The sequence below is a fragment of the Artemia sp. Qi Xiang Cuo genome, chromosome 7, assembly GCF_049724085.1.
Source record: "Artemia sp. Qi Xiang Cuo chromosome 7, ASM4972408v1, whole genome shotgun sequence".
Lineage (NCBI taxonomy): Eukaryota > Metazoa > Arthropoda > Branchiopoda > Anostraca > Artemiidae > Artemia > Artemia sp. Qi Xiang Cuo.
Window position 1 is genome coordinate 75,494,873 of NC_142800.1, and position 18,500 is coordinate 75,513,372.

The window sequence follows — 18,500 nt, forward strand, 5'->3', positions numbered from 1 at the left end:
ATTTCGTTTCAATTACATATGAAGTAGCCTATCTGTTTTTACTGGCTAATATGTTTCTTGTACATATAGATAAATTAAAACCTCAAAAAATAATGAAGCATCTATTAATCAATAACTAATGAAAAAATTGGGCTTGTCTGGTATAACAGGTAAGTAAGCTCAATTGGTATACCTACGTAATTGCTTATGTCAATAACTCCCAACCAATCACTAATCTCCAGCTCTGAGAATAATTATGCGGGTTTTCACAACTGGTATCTAAAGCCTGAAGATAACAAACCTTCCGTAGTATGCAGTTGGTATGTTTTTCTAAAAAAATTATATTTGAAATTATTTACTTGAAATATCTAATTAAAAATATTTTAATTACGAATTTTATTCGTACCGTTGTAATGTCTACCCTTGTTTGCTCGGAAAAATTTTCGGGGAAAATCTTTTTTTAAGGTGGGGGGAGGGTAAGATCACCCTAAATTTATGTTGGAGGGAACAGGCAATACGTTCTTGCTGCCATCATACAGGCTTTTTGGCCAATTAATTTTTTCAAATAATAATTTCAATCAATTATAGTTTTTACCAATAATTATTTATTAAGACAGCATTGATTAAGGTAACATTACTCAGGCATCAATTAATAAGACAAATTGATTAATTAATAGTAATTTTTGCCAATATTAAGTACTTGAGGCAATATTCAAAAAGCCAATATGGATTTTGACTCTTTGGCAAAACAAATATAATGAACCTATGACGTAGCTATCTTAGTTTTTAACCTGTTTTACAGGATAGCGATACTAAAAAGAAGTCATTTTTGTTATAATGCTTGATATTTTGCAACATAGTTCTTTTTTTGATAGTTTCGTTCCTATTTTGTAATACCAAACAAATTCGAACTTAAAGGTTTCAATTTCAGGCCGAGACCCATTGCATCTAATCAGGCAACTAAAACGCTCATCATGAAAGCAGTAGTAGACGCCACCAAGTCAATTATTAGTGCCGAAAAAGCAGTTGCCAAACCTGTCAGCACAGACGAAGAAATTAAGGTAGGTCATTATTAGAAATCTTTTTATTAACAAACGTTTTATTAGTTATTGGTAGTAAAGTGTCAAACAATATAACTGTCTTAAACAGTTTCATTTTGTACTTTTTTTTGGGAGGGAGTGGTATGTTTTTTTCACTTTAAAGTGATTTATGAGAAGATCTTTCATCGATTATTGGTATTACTGTGCTATTCGATATAACTGCTATAGGTAGTCTTACTAACTTGTAGATGGGTTTGGTACCTTTCTTTGTGTCTTCTCTGTCAACAGGGAAGGTGACTAAAGAGGGACGTTAAATTCTATTTAAATAGGATTAAGCAGATTATATTAATATATGTATATAATTTCCTATTCGGCAACAGAAATGTAATGTAATTTCGTATTTCTTCATATTTAAATTTGTTGATCCTTTCTACTTTGACACTGTCATTGCTGTTTTGTAGCTTGTATGCTAAGAACTTTCTACTTTGTATGCTGCCGTTGCAGTTTTTTTTAGCTTGGAATTTCAGTATTTGGATACTGAGCACTTTCTAATTTGGATACCGTCGTTGCTGTTTTGTATTTTGGGTACTGAGCTCATGTTTCTGATTTGGATACTGTCGTTGCTGTTTTTGTAGCTTAGATAGCGAGGTATTTCATTTTTCTGATTTGGATACTGTCGTTGCTGTTCTTGTATCTTAGTTACTGAGCACTTGGATACTGAGCTCATTTTTCGGATTTGGATACTGTCATTGCTGTGTTTGTATCTTGGGCACTGAGCACTTGGATACTGAGTTCATTATTCTGATTTGGATACTATCGCTGCTGTTTTTTCTTCTTGGGTACTGAACACTTGGATACTGAGCTCATTTTTCTGATTTGGATACCGTCCATGCTGTTTGTGTATCTTGGGTACTGAGCAGTTGGATTTCATTTCTGATTTGGTTCATTTTACTGATTTGAATACTACCATTGCGGAGTCTCAGTTTAGCTTTCAAGGTGTTAAAACCTCTGTTATAGAAACATTTGGAAAAAAAAGTGGATGTATCGCTTAGCTTTCAGTGAACAGTGATAACAGTTGAACTACATTGTAGACAATAAAGAGCCGTATAGGATGGCACAAAATCCGTCACATTATTCGAATTTATCTGTGTATTAATCACCAGCAAATTGTGAAAACAATCCAGTGAATATTAGCTTCCCAAGGCATGACCATGGTTTTCACTAACCGGGTTTGACTTTCGCTTTCACCAGTGACTATGGCTTCGGGCATTGATACCGGTGGCCAAAATGGCGACGAAAGTTTATGTCCCGTCGATCAACAAAAAAGTGTCGTTGCATTACTGAGACTTCCGAAAGAGGTCTTCGGAAACGTTAAAAAAGTCCCTGGCGGGAAAGACAATGTTAGAGAAATATGCGACCGGATCCTGGTTGTGCACCAGACTGTAATAGAAGAAAATTTGGAACTTCTCCGTAGCGAGAATAAACACATGCAAAAAATTGTTGACTACAGACCGAGTTGCAAGAAATTCGTCAAAGTTCGCCCATCATTCAGAATCGTGCCCCGTCATATGCCAGCGTAGCAAAAGGACCCGAGTCGCATTGTCTGGTCCTCGAACCTATGAACACTACCCTAAAGAACCAAGATGGAAGGAACAGATCTCAGAGAAATCAAAATACTGAACATGTTACCAAAGAGATATCCCAAGTGCTAAAGCGGGATAGCACAAAGTTTGCAGCAAAGAAAATTGTACCGGGACGAGGAGGTAAATATATTCTTGAAATGCAGAGCAAAAATGACTTAGATGGAGCCCTCATCGTTTTAACTGAAAAATCTGAACAATTGCAGTTCAAACCAAAACCAGTCACGAAGCGTCTCCCACGAATGCTAGCAAAAGAAAAACCAGGTTACGTAACACACGAAGAATGTATGAGTTGTGTGATGGATTCAAACCCCTCAGTTAAAGACCTCGTAGCGAAAGGAGAAACCTTCAAGGTTATCAGTGTTGTGGTAAGAGGAACGAGAAAAAACGTAATTATTGAAGTCAGCCCAGTATTACGGAAGGAAATGATTTCAAATCGTGGACTTAAGTTCGGCTTTTTAATGGTTGAATGCGAGGATCACATCAACATCATTCGGTGTACGAAGTGCTGTCTCTATGGACATAAACGTTCGAATTGTAAGGGTGATGTTACGTGCTCATGGTGCATGGTTAACCATGTTTACGAGGACTGTGAAAAACCTTTTACAAGTCGCCCGGTGTGTCGGTCATCCAATAAGAAAAATGTCAAATGTGAGCCACATGCATCCTATGAATTTAAAAAATGTCCAATTGGTCGCGAAATCATGGACCGTCTCAAGAAGAACATTCAGCATAGTTGAATACACAAAATGACTTACTTAGTGCAAACAAACTGACATTTTTTCAGATCAACCTTCAGTACTCTTATAGCGCACTAGTTCAGTTTCAGAAGACAATTTGCGACTTAGAACCAGATGTGGTATTGTTACAGGAGCCGTATGTCAACAAGTTCGGAAAAATAACATGTGTACCAAGTGACTATGCAGTATTTTCGAAGTTTGATTTTGAGTAACGATTCTTCAGTGCTACAGTGTTAGTTAAAAAAGAACTTAAGTCCGATATTCATTATGATGAGTCTACAAACGAGTGTTTCACCGTCTCTATTTATTTGAAGTCAAGAATCATTAGAGTGTCATCAGTATATTGCTCCCCTTCGCTGCAGTCCCTAGATTGTCAGCTGAGTATTTTGGATAGAATGAGTAATTCTTTTTTATGTGATAGGTGGGGATTTTAACGCTAAAAGTCCAATGTGGCTAAATGGTGTTTCTACAGATAATATAGGAAAAAAATTAGAGGATTTTGTAACTTGTAAACAACTTGTAGTTATTAATGATCCTGATTCACCCACATATGATCATTATTATTCTAGCCCAGATGTAACGGTTGCTAATATACAAGTATTGACATATTATCGTCGGCTGGGAGGATGATTGTCGTTTCTCACTCGAGACGAGTTTCAAGAAAAACGCCATTGAAGTTTGAAACGCGATATCTTTTTTATTTAATGACGAAACCGGTATTTTTTTTTTATCTCGATTGTAGTCGCACTCAAGGGCTACAACCTGGGTGAAATTCCGTTCATCTGGATCAACTGGATATTGAGATATTGCTTGTTGAAAAACAGATACGACAAAATGCTCGCGGAAAGGAACTCAGTTTTGCAATCTTTAAATTTTAATCAAATTCGAATATAAAAGCATAAGAAAAACTCAGCACTACTTCGGGTACAAAGAAACATCGTTCCAACGATACTGGACCTATTTTTTTTATTTTTTATCGAAAAATGCTTTGTAGTATGCTTCATTTTCCAGCGGCATGAACTTTAGGACGCTTTTCACGCCCTTGATCTTTTCCTCAGGCAAGGAAGAGATCCTAGGGAGTGGGCCTGGCTCAAGTAACTCCTCAATCACAGTAACTTTGGAGACTTCTCTTCCTTTTTCAACTACTGCAGCCTCGGGTGCAATTTTCACCAGTTCATGTGAGGCAGAGCCAAAATTCTCCTTGTAATACACTATTTTGTGCTCAGTTCAAACGGTGGCCAGTAGAGCAAAACAAAAGCAGATTCAGATTCTACGCAAAATTTTACACTAGATGGCATTCATAACTCAATTTTGGCCGGAGATGCCTAATACGACAATCATCCTCCCAGCCGACGATATATTGAAAATTGGAGAGTCCTACAAGATCCTCTTTCACTGTCAGACCATTTGTACAAGTCTTGATCTTAGTTGTAATGATGAGATTATAGAGAAAAATATGAACCAGCTATATAATTTTAAGAAGACCAATTGGGACGTATTTAGTGCTGTTTTACTGAACCGTATTGATGAAGTTTTGCATGTAATATGGCTCCAGAAGAAGCAATAGATTCAGTCGTTGATCATTTAACTAAATTATTACAGAATGCTATAAACGAATCGACTCCTATGTGTCATAATAATTTTTTAAAAAGATATTGGGGCTGGTGGACATCACAACTAAGTGAACTGAGGAAAGAATATAGACGTAATACGAGAATTTTTAAAATAGTGAGATCGATAGAAAGCGAAATAAATATGAAAAATACTAAAAGTAAGTATAATATGGAAATTTTGAAGGCTAAAAAAGAAGATTGGAGGCGTTTTGTGAAGAAAAAGGGACTACAGATCCGTGGAATACAATTCATAAGATTTGTAGGTTGAAGGGTGGGACTGCAAAGCCTATCCATCAAACAGTTCGTGGTAAGGAACTGTAAGTAAGGAGCGACCCGGCTCAATAGTAACCGAAACTCTAAAAAACGGTATTTCTATACTAATAGATACATCAAAAGAATCAGATTTTAATACTGACTTCAAATATATAAGCTTCATCAAGTTTAGTTCTATCCATCAAAAGCTACGCTCATGAGAAAATTTGGTTGATTCTCAAAAAAAGGGGGAAAGACTCCTAAAAGCTATAGAACCTTAATGAAAATCACACCCTCAGATTCAGCGTATCAGAGAACCGTACGCTAGTGGTTTCAAGCTCCTATCTGCAAAAATGTGGAATTTTGTATTTTTTGCCAGAAGAAAGATCACGGATGCGTGTTTTTTTATTTTTATATATTTTCTTTCCAGGGTTCATCGTATCGACCCAGGGGTTCTAGAATATCATAGGAGGGCTCATTCGAACGGAAATTAAAAGTTTTAATGCCCTTTTTAAGAGACAAAAATAAATGGAGGGCAACTAGGCCTCCTCCCAAGCTCATTTTTTTCCCAAAGTCACCCGATCAAAATTTTGAGGTAGCCATTTTGTTCAGCATGATCGAAAATATAATAAATATGTCTTTTAGGATGACTTAGTACCCCAAAGTCCCCGGGGGAGGGCTGAAAGTTATGAATTTTACCCAATGTTTACATATAGTATTGGTTATTGGGAAGTATACAGACGTTTTCAAGGGGGATTTTTTTCTGGTACTGGGGGTCGGGGGTTACGTGGGAGGATCTTTCCATGGAGGAAGTTTTCATGGGGGGAAGGGACATTGCTATGAAGGGGGCGCCAGATTTCCCAGCATTATTTAAAAAAAAAACGATCAGAAATTAAATAAAAAAAAATAAACAAGTTTTTCAACTGAATGTAAGGAGCAGCATCAAAACTTAAAACGAAGAGAAATTATTAAGTATATGATTGGGTTCGCCCCCTAGTCAATACCTCGCCCTTTAAGCCAAAGATTTTTTAGTACTTTCATAAGAGCTATTTATTCTAAGCCTTTGTGATTAAGGGGTCATTTTTAAAGAATTGGAACACAATTTGTACTTTAGCGTAAAGAGCGAGGTATTGACTAGGGGACGAACCCCCTAATATACGTATTAAAAATATATGGATATAGAAGTTCGTTACGTAAGTTAATTTGTAAGCTACGTATATTTATTACTAATAAAAACGTTCGTAAATAAAATTAAACAGCTTTCGAGAAAGCCATTTAAGCAAATAAAAGTAAAATTAATATGCAAATTTTTTTTAATTATTCATGTACTCTGAGCCAAAATCAAAACCCCCATTAATTCAAAAACGTTCAAAAATTAAATAAAAAAACAAGTTTTTTAACTGAAAGTAAGGAGCAACATTAAAACTTAAAACGAACAGAAATTATTCCGTATGTGAAAGGGGCTGTCCCCTCCTAAACGCCTCGCTCTTTACGCTAAAGTCAGACTGACTCTTTCTCACAACTCTATTTTATAAAACAATAAAAAATTTCAGCGTAAAGAGCGAGGAGTTGAGGAGGGGACGGCCCCTTTCATATACGGAATAATTTCTGTTCGTTTTAAGTTTTAATGTCTCTCCTTACTTTCAGTTAAAAAACTTGTTTTTTTTATTTAATATTAAAAAGAATGCTGGTACTTTTACGAATTCAATAACTGAAGCTGGGGATGTACTTTTGAATAAGTGGTTCACGAAAGGTGAGATATTAGATGATAATAGTTATCATCATACAATTCGACAAGAAGTAAAGCAGATACTAGAAGGAGATGTAGAAAATAGCGAGGATTTTCAGTTTCAAGACCTTTTAGAAATTATCAAAAATTAGAACCAATGAAAGCCCCAGGCCCGGATGGAATCTTAAATTTAATTTTGAAAAAGAATATGAATGTAATTTCGCCAACTCTTTTGAAAATATTAAACGCGTGTTTGAAAGTTTCGTATTTCCCTAAAGAATGGGAAAAGGCTAATGTTATAGTAATAAATAAAAAGGGCAAGAAAAATGACGGTAATGCTCGATAGTCTACTTTCTAATTCAGGAATTTTTTTAAAGAAGTTAATAATAGGTAGACTGAATAATTTAAGTAAAGATAAAATTGGATTTTTGATTATCAGATTGGTTTTTCGACAAATAAAAGTCCGGTAGATGCGACTGATAATTCGGTGACTATGGTTGAAAAAAAAGAAGAAGTTCGTTAGATTGTGTATAGTTTTTATATAAAAGGGGCGTTTGATAAGGCTTGGCACCCAGGAATTATTAAAAAGTTAAAGGAAAAAGAATGCCCTTCTGGCTTAATAAAATTAATACATAGTTATCTATCAGATCGAACAGTTGCATATGAAAATGAAAGCTTACATAAACTAGAAAAGTCATTTCCACAAGATGGAATTCTATCTCCTTTTCTTTGGCTTTTTAATATTCAGGATATTCTTGAAATTAATATAAATGAAAATTGTCTGATTCAAGCATATGGTCATAACATATGTATTATTATTACAGCAAAGAATGTAAGTACACTGGAAAAAGTAGCAAATAGATTTTCGAGAGTTTTGATAAATGGGCAGTAAATAATAAATTAACATTTGACACATCAAAAACAGAGGCTGTTTTATTTTCAAATAGACATAAAATCCCTCATTGTAATTTAGTATTTAGAGGGACGCTATTGAAGTTAATGATAAAGTTCAATATTTGGGAGTAATTTTAGATATGAAACTTCTTTGGACAGAACATATAACATGCAGAATTAATGAAGCTAAGAAATATTCGAGTTGTCTTTTAAGCACGGCAAGGATGACTTGGGCTTAAAGCCGTTCACTCTTAAAAAATTGTATTTGTCAGTAATTGAAAGTACTATTTTGTATGCGGCTCCAGTATGGATTGGGGCATTAAGAAAAAAAAATATACAGACTATTTTACAGTCAGCACAAAGATGTTCAACCCTTAGTATTTCAAAGTAATTTAGAACTGCTCAAAATCATGTTATTATGGCTCTTTCTGGTGTCCTTCCAGTCGGTCTAAGAGCAATAGAACTGGCAGTGATGAGGTTTGTTAAAAAGGGACGTCTCCCTTTTTGGCCAGATATTTTGCAGCCTAGTTTTCTTTTAAATAGATATGCTATTGATCATATTACCGATGAAATAGTTGCTGAGTTGCTAGGAGTTGGGTTTCTGATGGAAAATTATTTGTCACCTTTCCAACTGAATCGTAGTGTTTTAAAGAATAGCTCTACATAAAAAGGGTATGAAATTTTTGAAAATTCTGTCAGTAGTTGGTATATTAGTCTTTTGAGATGTAAAGAAGATTTAATTTGTACGCAAAAACTTGAACCAAGCTATATTTTAACTCAGTTTATAACAGGCCATTCGAAACTGAATTATTTTTGTACATAGAATAGGCACAACTGATAGCCATACGTGTAAATGTGGATGTATGGAAAACTGTGAGCATGTCCTGTATGATTGTCCTTTTTATGTTCGTCAGAGGTTTAATATGATTTTTGAATTTAGAGAACTTAATGTTAGCTTCCTTTCTGATTTAAGTTTGATAATTGGTGATAAAAAATGTTGGAAATATAGTGAACAAATTCCTATATAGCACAAATAGATTTGATGTTTGAGGTTATTGTGAAAGTTTTCTGAGGATGGTTTAGGGAATGGATGGTTTTTATTTATTTTCTATGTATATAATTTTTATTTTTTTTTGTAGTTAGTGTAAGTATTTTAGTGTTTGTGGATAAATGTAGTTATATAGTATTGTAGCGTGAAATACCTGTGTGGTGCAATCACGTAATAAAATCATTCATCATACTACCGTTGCTGTTTTTTCATCTTGGGTACTTAGTACTTGGATACTGAGCTCATTTTTCTGATTTGGATACTGTCGTTGAGTTTTTTGTATCTTGGGCACTAAGCACTTCGATACTGAGTTCATTTTTTTGATGTGGATGCTGTCGTTGCTGTTTTGTATGTTGGATACTGAGCTCATTTTTCTGATTTGGATACCGTCCATGCTGTTTTTGTATCTTGGGTACTGAGCACTTGGATACTGAGTTTATGTTTCTGATTTGGATACTGTCGTTGCTGTCTTTGTATCTTAGATACTGAGTTCATTTTTCTGATTTGGATACTGTCGTTGCTGTTTTTGTATATTGGGTACTGAGCACTTGGATACTGAGTTCATTTTTCTCATTTGAATACTGTCGTTGCTGTTTTTGTATGTTGGATACTGAGCTCATTTTTCTGATTCTGATACCGTCCATGCTGTTTTGGTATTTTGGGTACTGAGCACTTGGTTACTGGGCTCTTTTTTCTGATTTGGATACCGTCGTTGCTGTTTTTATATCTTGGGCACCGAGCACTTGATACTGAGTTCATTTTTCTGATTTGGATAATGTTGTTGCTGTTTTTGTATCTTCGGTACTGATCACTTGGATACTGGGTTCGTTTTTCTGATTTGGATACTGTCGTTGCTGTTTTTGTATATTGGGCACTGAGCACTTGGTTACTGATCTCATTTTTCTGATTTGGATACTGTCGTTTCTGTTTTTTTTTATCTTGGATTCTGAGCTCATGTTTCTGATTTGGATACTGTCGTTGCTGTTTTTTAATATTGGGCACTTAACACTTGGGTACTGAGCTCATTTTTCTGATTTGGATACTGTCGTTGCTGTTTTTGTATCTTTGCTACTGAGCTCATTTTTCTGATTTGGATACTGTCGTTGCTGTTTTTGTATCTTGGGTACTGAGCACTTGGATACTGAGTTCATTTTTCTCATTTGAATACTGTCGTTGCTGTTTTTGTATCTTGGATACTGAGCTCATTTTTCTGTTTCTGATACCGTCCATGCTGTTTTGGTATTTTGGGTACTGAGCCCTGGGATACTGGGCTCTTTTTTCTGATTTGGATACTGTCGTTGCTGTTTTTATATCGTGGGTACTGAGCACTGGGATACTGAGTTCATTTTTCTCATTTGAATACTGTCGTTGATGTTTTTATATCGTGGGCACTGAGCACTTGATACTGAGTTCAATTTTCTGATTTGTATACTGTCGTTGCTGTTTTTTTATCTTGGATACTGAGCTAATTTTTCTGATTTGGATACTGTCGTTGCTGTTTTTGTATCTTGGGTACTGAGCACTGGGATACTGAGTTCATTTTTCTGATTTGAATACTGTCGTTGCTGTTTTTATATCGTGGGCACTGAGCACTTGATACTGAGTTCATTTTTCTGATTTGGATACTGTCGTTGCTGTTTTTGTATCTTGGGCACTGAGCACTTGGTTACTGAGCTCATTTTTCTGATTTGGATACTGTCGTTGCTGTTTTTTTTTTATCTTGGATACTGAGCTCATGTTTCTGATTTGGGTACTGTCGTTGCTGTTTTTTCATCTTGGGTACTTAGCACTTGGATACTGAGCTCATTTTTCTGATTTGGATACTGTCGTTGCTGTTTTTGTATCTTGGTTACTGAGCTCGTTTTTCTTATTTGGATACTGTCGTGGCTGTTTTTGTATATTGGGTACAGAGCGCGGGGATACTGAGTTCATTTTTATGATTTGAATACTGTCGTTGCTGTTTTTGTATCTTGGTTACTGAGCTCGTTTTTCTTATTTGGATACAGTCGTTGGTGTTTTTTTATCTTGGGTACTGAGCGCTTGGATACTGAGTTCATTTTTCTGATTTGGATACTGTCGTTGCCGCTTTTTTTTCTTGGTTACCTAGCACATGGATACCGAGCACTTTCTACATTGCATACTGTCGTTGCTGTTCTTGTATCTCATTGTTCCAGTATTTTTCCTTATTTTTGTATATATTGTAATGCTCGTGTTGGTTCAAAGCTATTTCAGGGATAAGTACGGTCTTCTTTTTCTATGTTTTTCTTTGAAGCATAATTCATTATTGGATTGGAATGTATGTAATGGGTGATTAGTATTTTCATGTCTGAAAATACACTATTTAAAGTTTAACAGCAAAACGCTCTAAAATCTGTTAAATTTAAATAGGTATCAATGAAATTGTTGCCACTACCTTGGCTATTTTGAGTTTGGTTGATTTTAAATTAGACATTCAATAAAAAAAACAATATATTGTTTTTTTGCCTTGTTTTTTTCTCTCTTTATTGCCTTATGTGCCCACTAAAATGCCGGAAAATGGAGTCAAAGCAAAAGGGTGATATCAGATAAATACCTGAAATTCAATTAAAAACCTGTTTTGAACTAATATGCTTCTACACTAAATGGGGTCTAAGTAAAAGTTTTGGGGACATTTCGCTTTGGGGTGGAATGCTCTTGCAGTAGGTAGCTTTTACGGGTGGTATTAGTGAGATTAATTGGCACTCTGGCGGGATTTCTAAGATCATGTAAGAACGCAATATTTTTGTGTGGACTCACCCCAAATCTAGAGGGTGGCTTAGTTTCTCCCCCTTTGATTTTGAAAAGTACCACTTTTGTACCTTCATTTAAAAGTAATCGATTAAGTCTTGTCCCCGAGATTTTGAAAAGTAATTTTTTTGTATCTATAAAAAGACAAAAAGCGTCCCCCCCCCCCTAGATTTTCGTGGAGCCACTTTTTTTAGAAGCCATTTGTACAAAACTTTAAGGTTTGACTCAACGTTGTAATAGTCATTTTGATGAAAAACTACCTTTTTTATCTTAATAAATAATGACAAAGCAATAAAAAAATGAAAAAAAAGAAAAACAAAGCAAAAGAAAAATGCTCCCTCGCCCCTATATTTTTGTGAATTGAAGGGATTTTATACAAGAATTTGGATTCTGAAGTTGGATCCAAGTTTGTAATAGTTATGGGTTAAAAAATCACAACACCTTGAGAAAGGTATTCACAAGGGAAGTATTCAAAGTCTAATTACTAAAAATTGAAACTTTAAAAAGCCAAAATTAAAACCTTCCCCTCTCTCCCTATGTTTTTGCGAATTGACACCACAGTTTTTACAAGCGATTTAAAAATAAATGGGAAGTTGGACCTAAATTTGTAATATTTACGTTTCATCACACAAGTGTATACATATAACTCGTATTTACATTGAATTTGTTTTTTATTAATATTTTTTAGAAGCCTCGCAGTATCAAAGATAGGCTTGGCTATCGAATTCAGAGTCGTGAAACGAATCAAATTCAAGACAATGATGTTATTGATATTCGTACTGAGGAGAGGCAGAACAAAATGAAGGAAATCTTCAGAAAGATCAAATCTCAACTACCAACTGGAAAGAGTGAATCACAAGTAGTCGTTAATTTGTATAATAGTGACCTGTCTGACCTACCTAAGGTTTTACAGGTAAGATTCATCAGTTTTAGAAAGCTGAAGCAGAATTTTTTTCGTTACGGTAAATGGGATTTAGTATTTAAATAATAAATAGTAATAATAAAAAAAAACTTCTTTTCAAAATAGAGTAAAAAGTAGACTTTTTTTTCAAGAGTCTACGAGTACAAGTGAAAACGAGGGTTGCCAAACGGATTGGGCTCTACGTAACATAGATAACGAAGTGATCTAAATTATAATTGCGTAAACGAAAAAAGTCGGCGAGGCGTGGAAAACGAGTTAAAAGTATTTGAAGAGTGAGTTTCAGACAGTTGGATTTTGAATTCTATTTTGAGTTTTTTTTAAATTTTATCTTCTCTAAGATTCGAACCTAAATCATCACGGCCACAGGCAAGGATTCATACCGCTTCGCTATCAAGTCCAGTAATTGTGACAGACAAACGAAAATTTGATTTTGAGGCCTTCAATGTGCTGTTTATCCAGCATTATTGATTTTCAGTCTTTGTAATTCAATCGTAATATATTTTATGAATTCTTACATTTAATTTTCTACGATTTGCTTAAGATAACTAATATTTATTAGGATTGCTAAGTTTAGTCGTTTTTTTTTTATTTTGCCGAATTTATAATTTTTCATGAAATATGTTTGATAACCTATGGTAGTACAGTGAATTGTTTCACTGCTTGGAAACACGGGCTCAGGATTCAATTCCTGCTGTCGTAAGCTTAAGTTACAGGTACCCATTCCTATAAAAAAAGACCCAGTAACTGAAAGATTGATTCAACGCCCTATTAGGTATGAACAAAGTTCTAAAGCTGCCAGTAGCCGAATTCGCCAGAATTCCAAAAGCTGCCGACACTTTAGCAGTATAACTTGTGTTTTGACAGCTTTTCTTGAGCAAAAATTATTTTTATGTGTAAATATGGTATTTTCTGACAAAATTTGTCAACAAACTTGAAAACTGCCCAGTAGCATTGCTACTTTGCTACCCCACTTTTTCCATGGCGGTGCCCTATACACCAGCAATGGTTCTAGAGGATCTATCTGAGCCCTGAATATCTAAAGTGCCATTGGACTTCCTTGTATAATACTAATAAATAAAAGAATAAATAAAAATAAAGTTTGTAAAACAGTAGCAGGTAATTACAGTATTTCAGCTGCTCACAAATATCAGTCTTGGCGAGTTCAACTAATTATTTTAATAGGAAAAGAGACCTATATTTTTTTATGTGAAAGGCTGAATAATGGAGCAAAATCTTTCCAAAAATCTGGAAGTAGGCTCGGTTTGGATTCCGATCTTTTGAAACTAAATGTTTTTCACGATTCTCTTTTATCGTCCCATCCCTACTGATTATAACCAAGATAACGCCCGTGCTAAGCCGAATCAGCCAGAATTTATGATGCCAGAAAATCAATGCTTGTTTATTGACTGAAAGGTTTGACACTTCTAGGAAAGAGATTTGGCCTGAAACTTGATATTTTTGCATATTTTAAACTTGTGTCAGTTTTCATGTAATTTTTTAGGGGTGGAGGGGGGGGGGGGGTTCAAATTCTCTAGAGGAATCTACCTTTTGTATAGGTACGGTCCGTCTAGATTATATGTGACTGAGGTTTCTTAATATTGTCGGGAGGGATGGATGACGTTAGTCGTATCATTTGTAGTATTTACACTGCGGAAACTATTTAATTGATAAGACTTTGCTTTGATGTTGACAAAGCAGTTGTACCCAAGTCTTGGCTTTGACTCTCTACCTACCGAAAATTTTGATTTGGGAGGGGGGCGGGTGAATGAAAGAAATACAAAGACGGGTAAATTGTTTGAAAAATACCAAATTTGACAAGGATTTTGACATTTTAGGGAAGACCAGTCCCAGAAAATACATCCTAGCTCAATGAATAATTTCTTCCTTTAGGATGAAGACATGGAGTACGAAATTGAATATGAGGAAGAAGAAACAGAAGATATGGAAGAAACAATAGTGGAAGAAACAATAGAAGAAGAGTTGGTGACATCTCCTGTTCCAGCGGCCAAAGTAGAGCCTGTTGTCCCTAAAGTTAATGAACGATGTAGAAATTGGCCCTGGTGCACCTATGGAAAGGAATGTCGCTATATTCACCCCTCAAAGGCCTGCATGTAAGCTTGTTTTTCTTTTTTGTAATATAATTTAGGAGAGGGGCAAAATTGGGTTTAGGAGGGGAAGACCTAAAATGATGAGACCTAAAATTTTGTGAAAGACATAAGTTGATGGCCTGACAACACCTACTCAAATGCGCATTTTAAAGTTAGAAGTTCATAATTCTTCAAGGCTTGTTTATTGAATATTAGGATGTATAATTAATATTATTAATAAGCAAAAGTTTTCTGCAGAATTTAGGACAAATTTTCAAACTGTGAGATACCTAAAAAAAAAGATGTACTTTCATAGGCATGGTGTAAACACGATATCTTTTAGTGAATACTATATAATAGAACTTTAGTCGGATCAAATTCTATAGGATTAGCGACAATTCTAAAAGGATTAAAAATAAAAAGGCCTCGGGTGCTGATACTGTGTTAAATAAATTTTTCACGATTAATAATTGAGAAGTGCCTGAGTTATCAAACACCTTTGGTCTTCAGTTTTGTAGATTAAGAGCAAGCGTTCGACTCTGTTGATAGAAGAGCTTTAGCGAGGGTCTTATCCTTGTATGATATACCAGACAAATGCATCAAAGTGATTATTGCTTTTGACGAAAATAACACTGCAGCGGTTAAGGTAGGAAATGAGATTAGCAGCTGGTTTCGTATTAAATCAGGAGTTGAGGAGGGTTTTGTTCTATCCTCCTTTGTATGGATCCTTTTGATGGACTTTGTCTTACGGAGCACAGGAAAGGCAATGGGAGACACGGAATCAAATTGGGAGGAAAACTTTCTTGTACTTAGATTATGCTGATGATTTAAGCATCCTAGATGAAAGTGTGAGAAAAACGAATCAATGTTTTGGGGTTTTGCGAGTTCATGGTGCTAGAATATTCTGAAAATTAAAGTTAAGAAGACTAAGTCGCTAAGGCTAGGAATAAGTGAAGATGAAAAGGTTTTGTTGGGTAACGAAAAGATTGATCATGTGGACAGCTTCACTTACCTTGGTAGTATCATAGGCAGCGCAATAGCGCTGCCTAAGTAAAGAACGATGTTAGCACAATGTATAATGTATTATTTATTTTTTGGTTTTAGACCAGGGCACTTCGTATCGAAGGAGTTGTCGTAGAAACTTCGAAAATCGCTCATTCAATTGGAAATTGGAGTGGCTTGTGCCCTTTTTAATAGTCGAAAGTGATTGGAAGGCAACTAATACCCCTTCCATGCCCAACATTTCCCCAAACACATCCAATCAAAATTTAGAGATAGCCATTTCGTTCAGCGTAGTTGATTTTTAGATAGAAATTATGTTTTTGAGGAGGACACTCCCCAACAGTCCTTAGCGCAAGGGTTGTAAGTTTTATGCCCTGGGGCATATAAAATTTTTATAGAAAGGGTTGTCGTAGAAACTTCAAAAAATGCTCATTCGATTGGACATTCAAAGGGCTAGGGCTCTTTTTAATGGTCGAAAGTGATTAGAGGGCAACTAACCCCCTCTCACGCCCACCTTTTCCCAGAACACATCCAATCAAAATTTTGAGATAGCCATTTCGTTCAACGTAGTTAAATGTTCTGGAAATTAGCTCTTTGAGGATGACAACCCACCACAGCCCTCAGGGCAAGGGTTATAAGTTATCCCCTGGGGGCATGCAAGGTTATCATAGAAAGGGTTGTCGTAGAAACATCAAAAGGGCCTCATTAAATGAGAATTTGAAAGAACTAGTGCCCTTTTTAATAGTCATAAGTGACTGGAGGGCAACTAACTCCCTTCCCAAACCCATCATTTCTCCAAGAACATCCCATCAAAATTTTGAGATCGCCATTTTGTTCAATGTTGATGAAAGTCCTGGAAATTAGGTCTTTGAGGATGAAATTCCTCTCAGAGCCCTCAGGCAAAGGGTTATAAGTTATACCCTGGGGGCATATAAGGTTTTTATTGAAAGTTTTGTCATAGAATTTTGAAAAAGGGCACATTCAATTGAAAATTCAAAGGGCTAGTGCCCTTTTTAATAGTCCAAAGTGATTGGAGGGCAACTAAACCCCCTCTCACGCCCACCTTTTCCCCAAACACATACAATCAAAATATTTAGATATCCATTTTGTTCAAAGTAGTTGAAAGTTTTGGAAATTAGGTCTTTCAGGACGACAACCTCTCCCCCCCCCCCACAGCCCTCTGCGCAAGGGTTATAAGTTATGCCCTGGGGGTATATAAGGTTTTTTTATAGAAAGCATTGTCGTAGAAACTTCAAAAAGGGATCATTCCATTGGAAATTGGAATGGCTAGTGGCCTTTTTAATAGTCGAAAGTAATTGGAGGGCAACTAACCCCCCCCCCCCTCTTACGCCAACCATTTTCCGAAACACATACAATCAAAATTTTGAGATACCCATTTTTTTCAACGTTGTTGAAAGTTCTGGAAATTAGGTCTTTGAGGATGAAAACCCCCACATCCCTCAGGGCAAGGGTTGTGCCCTGGGGGCATATGAGGCTTTTATAGAAAGCGTTGTCGTAAAACTTCAAAAAGGGCTCACACGACTGAAAATTGAAAGGGCTAGTGTTCATTTTAATAGTTGAAAGTAATTGGAAGGCAACTACTCTCTCGTCCACCATTTCCCCGAACACATCCAATCAAAATTTTGAGATAGCCATTTTGTTCAACGTAGTCAAATGTTCTGGAAATTAGGTCTTTTAGGATGACAACCCCCTTAGAGCCCTCAGGGCAAGGGTTGTAAGTTATACACTTGGTGTATATAATGTTTTTATAGAAAGGGTTGTCTTAGAAACTTTAAAATGTGCTCACTCAGTCGGAAATTTAAAGGGCTAGTGCCCTTTTTAATAGTCGAAAGTGAAAGTAGAGCAACTAAGCCCCCTCGCACGCCCACCATTTCCTCAAACACATTCAATTAAAATCTTGAGATAGCCATTTTGTTCATTTGAAAGTTCTGGAAATTAGGTTTTTGAGGATGACAACCCCCCCCCTCCCCCAAACACCTCAGGGCAAGTGTTATCAGTTATGCCCTGGGGGTATATAAGGTTTTTATAGAAAGCTTTTTCGTATAGACTTCAAAAAGGGCTCATTCGATTGGAAATTGAAAGGGCTACTGCCCTTTTTAATGGTCAAAAATGGTTGGAGGGCAATTAGCCCGCCTCTCAAGCTCACCTTTTCCCCAAACACATCATTTCAAAACTTTGAGATAGCTATTTTGTTCAACGGAGATGAAAGTTCTGGAAATTAGGCCTTTGAGGATGACATTCCCCCCCAGAGCCTCAGGGCTAAGGTTGTAAGTTATGCCCTGGGGGCATATAAGGTTTTTATTATAAGGTTTATTATCTGTATGCTACCACTGCTATTACAATTACCACTAGTCCCCGGCGTCACACCTATTAGATAATACCGATGCAATCAATGTTGACCAGAAACCCTTTTTTTTTGATGAGTCTTCCTCAAATCCCATTTTTATTTACAAGATATTCTACCTATTCATGAGGTAGAAACTTTGCGAGTCGCTGGCTGGAAACTGGTCTTCTTTGTTATTCATCAAGAGAAGTAGAAATCTGGTAAAAACTAAATGGCTGAAGCATTTCAGAACCCTTGCAGAATAGTTGAAATTTCTTAGAGCTCTGTATTCCTAACTCAATTTATGATCAAAATTAGTAGTATTTTTTTTGGTTGAAAAATAATGTATACAAAACTTCGAATACCGTGTCACAAAATTCATCATTTATCTTCGAATACTAGAGCAAGTCGAAAAAAAACTCCTTCGGATAAACTTCGGAAGCA

General features: G+C 35.9%; 1 protein-coding gene across 2 annotated transcripts in view; it reads left to right on the forward strand.

Annotated features, from left to right (window-relative positions):
• LOC148950687 (uncharacterized) overlaps positions 1–18,500 on the forward strand; it is a 40,240-nt gene that overhangs the window by 6,313 nt on the left and 15,427 nt on the right. For both annotated transcript variants that reach the window (XM_089091706.1, XM_089091705.1), the window contains exons 3-5: positions 911–1,040; positions 12,390–12,614; positions 14,514–14,734. In XM_089091706.1, the coding sequence (XP_088947832.1) occupies positions 911–1,040; positions 12,390–12,614; positions 14,514–14,734 (576 nt within the window). The remainder of the gene's footprint in view (positions 1–910; positions 1,041–12,389; positions 12,615–14,513; positions 14,735–18,500) is intronic.